The sequence below is a fragment of the Propithecus coquereli genome, unplaced genomic scaffold, assembly GCF_000956105.1.
Source record: "Propithecus coquereli isolate 6110/MARCELLA unplaced genomic scaffold, Pcoq_1.0 Scaffold38, whole genome shotgun sequence".
NCBI classification, from domain to species: domain Eukaryota; kingdom Metazoa; phylum Chordata; class Mammalia; order Primates; family Indriidae; genus Propithecus; species Propithecus coquereli.
In genome coordinates this window covers 6,862,600-6,869,735 of record NW_012149507.1, presented here as the reverse complement: position 1 = coordinate 6,869,735, position 7,136 = coordinate 6,862,600, and the positions used below count along the sequence as shown (strand labels likewise).

The window sequence follows — 7,136 nt, the reverse complement described above, 5'->3', positions numbered from 1 at the left end:
AAATCCACATGCTTGGTATTGTTACCTGATCTACGCAGCTGTTCACAGCCTTAAACATGTTGTCTTTTTTTTTTTTTTAATGGGAGCAGTTATACTATTTGTTGTCTGCTTCAGCTTAAACTTTAACTGATATAAATTGGAAAAATGGGCAGGGGTGAGTTGATGAACATTGATCATAGAAGAGAAAAGGCAAGCTTTTTTTTCTTTTTTTTTTGCCTATTTGCATTCATTCTTTCAAAAGGCATTTAGAGAGAAAAACGTTTTCCATCTTCCCATAGTACACAGCAAGTCAGGTGCCTGAAGCCCTCATCATACTTTACTAAAACTCTCTTGTCCAAAAGACCATCAGCTGTGAGTAGGTGAACAGAAACCTGGTGTATAACACGCTAAGTACACAGAGATGTACGGGGGGCATCTTACAATGCGCGATACTCATCCAGCTCTGTTCAGTGTGTTATTAAGGACCCTGGTTCCTAAAGAAAATCAGAGCATTTTCAAAGCTTGGGTCTGAATCCTTTCTCCTACTCAGTGATGTTGTGACCCAGGAAATCATGTCACCTCCCAGAATCCCAGACCTGTGAAACGGGGCATATAGTAAGATCCACTTCAGAGGACTGTTGGGAGGATTACGTGAGACAAGCAGATTGAAGCATTCAGTCCCAGTGCCTGATAAATAATAAATCATTATTAGGGCTAGGAGAGGAACAACTTCAGCAGTGAAAGCTAGCACTGGTCTATTCTGATGATGACATCAGATATTTAATTTCACGACGAATCTTTATTGACACTTGAAAAACAGGAAGAGCATGAACAAGAGGACTGAGTGTAATCTATAAAGGTTCTTGAGCCTGAAGAGGCATTGGAGTCCAGTGCCTGACTTGTGTCACAGGCCTCGGCAAGGCAGGCTCAGATGACACTGGGTCCTGCCTGCCTGGCCACGCCGCAGACAGGCCAGCAGGGCATAAAGGTGCTGAGGAGATGGCCATTCCTGGGCTGCAGAAATGGCATGAACGGGCTCATGGGCGAAACAACACAGTCCACGGGGCTGCAGGAGGTGAAAGTCAAACTGTCTTTATTCTTTTGCCATTTTATTTGGGATTGGTAGCAGCATTGCCTGGGAAGACCCTTGGGAGGGAGGAGAGGGAATCTGTCGATGGAAATCTCACCTTTGAGCATCAGTTATATTACTATTTAATGCCTAATTTCAGCCCTTTTCATATTAGACTTTTCAATGGCAAGTCAACGAGTAGAAGGAAGATGGGCTCAGAGGAAAGGTTCTTTGTAAGAGTTTAGCAAAGTGACCAAATATTTATTCTTGCATTTTATCATGCATGTCCCTTGGAGTTATGTTTTTGGAACCTGACTCAACAAACTTTCCAGGTAGCATATAGCTGGGTCCCATCTTTCTAGCATCTCTGCCTTTGGCTGATGTGACGCCATACTTTCCTGACAGTAAACATCAGTTCTTGGTATCGGTGTGGGTCTGATACCAAGTATGGTACAGTCGTATCTCAGCTATCCAAGGGGGCCTCCGAGATAGCCAGATTCAGGTGTTCTGCCCTTCCCAACAGACACCTCTGCACTCCAACTGACTGCACCAAAATGCAGTAAAAGCACTTTCTGAGCTGACCACTCCCTTGGGGCTGGCCCGGCACACATCAAGAGTGCCAGCTGGAGATGGGCTCAGGGTACGGCCCACTTCACTGAGCCATGTATGTGCTCAGGCTTGATCAACACTGGCAAAATTTGCAAGGATATTTCTAGATATTTCACGTGACTGACTCCTTTGAGGGAGGAAATGATACATTAAAAAATACATATATATACACACATGTATATTTAATTATTTTTTCAAAACCATGACTGAAAAAATTCTTTGCCACTGAGTAGAATTAAATTTGACAAAAAAAACCCTATGAATTTTTATTAGTACCATTATTGTTTTCTTTGGCTCCATGTATTATATCGGTAAAATGACAAAAAAAAAAAAAGGAAAATAATGGTAAAAGGCAAATATTTTGTACAAAAATACAAAGTTTTAAAAGCTCTTTAAGTATATTTCATATTATTACTAAAAGTTGGTCTATATATCTGTATGTCTGCATATTTTTCCTACATTTGGGATTTTAGAAATGTAAGGTACTGTTTACACAGCATATGCTTAAGTTCTTCCTATAGCTCAACAACCACTCATGGTCTTCTTCTGATTGGAGCATTCCATACTCTGGAAGATATAATTTGTATAACTGCATGGTTACTGGCTGAGAAAAATCTATGTGATTCAGTCCACGTGCACACTAAAAGTCAGCATATCACACTGGGGGAACATTTTAGTTCCCAAGTCCTTGGGTAATGGCAGATGGTAAGAAACACTAGCTGTCAATTTTTTTCAGTAATTGGTTTTCAGTGCTTTTTCCCCAATCTGGTGAGAAGGTGATGCAATCAGAAAGAAGCATCCATTGCCTTTGCGAGCTGTCTGAACATGTGTTCATGATATTACATCACAGTCCATTATAATGAGGATGATAGTACTAAAAGAGAGAAATAAGGAAGGGCATTAGTTTTTCTTAAAGAAAAAAGCGAATGTACAATTCAAAAAAAGGACACATGTATTTTTATAGGGAAGATTCTAAAATATATCATTCAACAATGCTTATTTTTTCAAAGCAATGTCTAAAAGTTCTTATTCAGATTAAGTAAAAGCTAAGTTTCATTTTGAAGGAGCTTAATCTGGGGAAGTCTAGTCCCTACTCAAATCCAGAATGGCCAACAAAGGCAAACAAATGACAAATCTGGGTTACTTGTCACCATCTATTATAATCTCTTGTTTAGGTATCCGTGTTTCTCCCCCTCAACCGACCCAGCTGTGAGTTCCTTATATGTCTTGAGATTCCTATCTCCAGCACTTGGACCGATGCCTGACATGTCAAAGGCACTCAATATTTGTTTCTGGAATGGATTTAGGGATAATTTGTGCCCTAGTCATTTGAGGTTTTTGTTTACCACCAACCTTTTTTTTTGTTTAAATGGCTTTACTGAAATATAATTCACAAATCATATAATTCATCCATTTAAACTATATAATTTTTTAGTGTGTTCACTAAGTTGTATAATTTAGAACCATCTAATTTCAAAACATTTTCATCACCTCAGAAAGAAAGCCCACACCTATTAGAATTCACTTCCCATTTCCTCCACCTCTCCTACCGCAAACTTTTAAATCTAGTTCTGATGAAGGAAACTAAGATGCCCCATTCCACTGAGGGTCACATATTACATGAAGGTTTAGGTAAGTATCTTTTGAAGGCAGGAAAATCTCCAAAGGCTGCTTTGGCTTATGGGCTTATAAGAAGCAGAGGCTGTATCCCTCCAGTACCTAGCACAGAATCTGGCTTATAGTAGATGCTCAATAAATACATGTGGAATCAAATGCATGGCTGCCTAAATTGGCTGTGTACGGATGTCTGTGAGAAACACAGCACTGGTGCATATTTTAAAGAACAATTGGCTGACAATTTTATAAGATACTGACCCAGGCCAGAGTACTTCCTATATGTTAGGCACATTTATTAACTTATTTAAGTCCTCACAACAACCCCATGAAGCAAATACTATTATTAGTCCCCCGAGGTTAATAACTTGCCCAGCTAGTAAGTGGCAGAACCAGGAACTGCAGAGCCTGCACCCAGAGCCCTCAACTCACCGCCTCTCACCCTTTAATGGGACAAAAGCTCTGCAGCTCCCTCTTAAATCCCACCTACTGCTCACCTGTCTCCCTGTCTTTTTCGCAAATGAAGTTATTCACATCTTCACATTGGAAATCGTTCCACTGCCCGGCGTAAATCAACCCAGCGCAGTCTTCTCCTGGCCCGTGGCCGTGACCCCAGTTATCTGGCTGTCCAGCTTTCCAATTTCTTTTAACAAAACAGAAATTGAGTATTATTGGCACAGTAATGCAGAGGTTTTCTTTACTCAAGAGCAGCAGAGAAATGTAAAAAACAAAACTGAACCATGTTATTTGGCCTGGAATGAAAGTGCATTGTTTAAAAAGCAGCGTGTACCCTTATTCAGAATAAAGAGCAGCTGTCTTGCAGAGTGATGCGTAATGAAGCATCTCCCTGCAGGCTTGTTATCTCTGCACAACGAAACCAACTCATTGAGCTGCTTCATCACAATGCAGAGGGAGCAAATCCTCCTTTGACACTGTTAGATGAATGATCATCTAATGTCTACTGGAATGCTGACTTCTGGGCGTGTGTATATATGTGCATGAGTTTCTATGCCTTGTAAGGACATGATACACACACACACACACACATACACACACACACACACACACACACACACACACACTTATACACACACTGTGAGAACCAAGGGGGATCTTTGTACATTTCCATATATTGCCTCTAACAAGTCCGAGTCAGGAAGAGAAAGTAAGCAACCCTTTATACATTTTTAAGAACCTACAATTACAAACAACTGGTTATGACTGTCTGGCTAAAATGTAGAGGGTTGATTGCTCTACAGAGAAACAGTAATTTAATCTTACTGAAAATGACTCATACATTTCACTGCCTTTTTTGGGAGAGAGATTCTTAAAAACAAGTTTTCTTTAGGATGAGTTCACTGGGGCTTGTTAACTTGGATGCGGCTCCTCCAAACAGTACTTTGCCACGGGTAACCGTTCTTGATTCTGTTTCCATGCAGTGAATTAGATGTGCGTCCAGACTCAGTTCTTGAAGGCTAAATCTTGTCTAGGAAGCAGGTTCATGCACAGAAGCTTGTGGTTACTGCCTGAGAGGATAAGCCTGCCTCGCGCAGGGTCTGAAAGAACATCTGCGGCAGGAGGTGCTTCCCATAAACAATGACTCATTACCCCATCTGCCACAGGGTAGCCTCGGGTCACCCGAGGAGAGCGCCCATATTGCCCTACACCTTTTGACAATGAGACCAGCAAAACCAGAGGGCTGTGGGAAAGGACAGTTGAAGTTTATAGTCAAAGGGTCAGGGAAGCAAGGTAGCATGGACTCCCCCACACCAAATGTGTATTTGGGGATTTTTAATAAAATGAATATGAAGGCATGGTGGCTCACGCCTGTAACCCCAGCACTTTTGGAGGCCAAGTCAGGAGGATCACTTGAGGCCAGGAGTTCAAGACCAGCCTGGGCAACATAGCCAGATAGTCTCTCTACAAAAAATAAAAAAATTAGTCAAGCATGGTGGTGAATGTCTATAGTCCTAGTTATTTGGGAGGCTGAGGTGGGGCGCTGGCCTAAGCCCAGGAGTTGGAGGTTACAGTGAGCTATGATTGCACTACTGCACTCCAGCCTGGGCAACAGAGCAAGATCCTGTCTCTTAAAAAAAACACAAAGAACATGAATTGAGTGACCTCAATTAAATAAATCTAGTGATGAAAAAATAGAGGAAACCATTAATGGATGAGAGTAAAAATGAGATGATACTTTGAAGACAGTTAGAAAATATCCATTCGCTCACTCAAATATCCATAGAGCACCTATGATCTAGGACCTCTGCAGTCCCCGGCCCCCGCGGGGTGTGGACTGATACCGATCCACAGAGGTCTGCCCCGTCCCCACCACACTTCTGCGGAAAAACTGTCTTCCATGACACTTAGGGTGTGGGCGGGTGCATGGCAGGGGAGGTGAGCAGTGGGCAAGTGAGTGAAGCTTCATCTGTATTTACAGCCGCTCCCCATTGCTCGCATCACCACCTGAGCTCTGCCTCCCCCTCTCCCCCTGCCCCGTCCGTGGAAAAATTGTCTTCCATGAAACTGGTCCCTGGTGCCAAAAAGACTGGGGACTGCTGATCTAGGTGCCAGAAATACAGCAGTGTGGAGAACAGACAGAGTCCTAACTCTCATGGAACACACATAACAAACAAGACCGAGGAGTTCAAAATCTCAGCCCGTCACAGTGATGCCAGATAGAGAAAAAGCTGAAGGAAAAATACTTTCACATATGCTTTTCTGTTCACCTTGCAGGACTCCTCTGGAAGTGTCGACAATGCCTGAGCATCGTTTGATCTTGTTGATGTATATTTTGTTCACTGCTGCCAGTAATATGAGGGAGTTTGATTCCAATTTGTTTATAAAATTTGATATCTATGATTCCTGAATATATAATGATGGAACATTTGATATTCTTGATTTGCCAGCTAATTGGGAAATTGTATAGATACGACTTCTTAGGGTTTAGAAGACCTGCTTAATATTTTCCTTTTGCATTTCAAGTCATTTTAAGTAAGTAAAAGGGATTTATCAACTAGACAGAAAGATAACCCAGTGATAAGAGAGGAGATTATCACCTTTCTCCATTTGTTTTTCTAGGTCACTGGAATTTTTCTCATACATTGCTCAAGGCTTTCCTTAGGACTAAAAGCAGAATGCAGTTCTGTGGCTGTGGGTGACTGGGGGGCCACCGTGAGTGGAAGGTAGGCAGCTAGCCTGGGGCTGGGCTGCGGAGGCGACTTGGCCTGGAGGCCGAGCACCCAGAGTCTCAAAGTGTCTCTTTGGCAAAGTAAAATCACAGGGAGTGACTTGTGGCAAACCCCCCCAGTCTGTGTCTGTGTGCTTATAATAAAATGGAAAAGAACGTGTCAGATAAACAGAATATATATATTTTGGAGAAGAATGTCAGCTTAAATAGTGCCTTAACCTCATTCACAAGTAGATCCTGGCAAGAAGAATGGCTGAAGCCTGGGCTGAAAATCCCTGAATCCCGTATTATAACACACACGTCACAGAGGTGAGTGGGGAGCACCACACTCGTCCTTGGATGTCACACTCTAAGTACACCAGGGACTTCGGGAACACTTAGACTGACGGCTCCAGTGAGCTGGAAACACACAAGCACATCAGCCCGTGGATGTGGAGTTCCTCCAGGATTTTGGGTTCATCCTAACGGAAGCAGAGCACATAGTCTCAATCTTGGAGACAGCTCCTCCCAACCTCGCACCTTAATACTCTCTCATTAATGGCCAGCAAACATATACAAAAACGCTCAACATCTCTAACCATTAGAGAAATGCAAATCAAAACCACAGTGAGATATCACCTAACCCCAGTGAGATTGGCCTCTATCAAAAAATCCCAAAACATCAAATGCTGGCGAGGA

The 7,136-nt window shown here is 42.4% G+C and overlaps 1 protein-coding gene across 1 annotated transcript in view; it reads right to left on the bottom strand.

Moving 5' to 3' along the window:
• Positions 1–1,887: 1,887 nt before the first annotated feature.
• COLEC12 (collectin sub-family member 12) overlaps positions 1,888–7,136 on the bottom strand; it is a 169,032-nt gene continuing 163,783 nt past the window's right edge. The window contains exons 9-10 of the mRNA XM_012652103.1: positions 3,769–3,914; positions 1,888–2,531 (exon numbers count right to left, since the gene is read on the bottom strand). Coding sequence (XP_012507557.1) covers positions 2,512–2,531; positions 3,769–3,914 — 166 coding nt within the window. The 3' untranslated portion in view covers positions 1,888–2,511. The remainder of the gene's footprint in view (positions 2,532–3,768; positions 3,915–7,136) is intronic.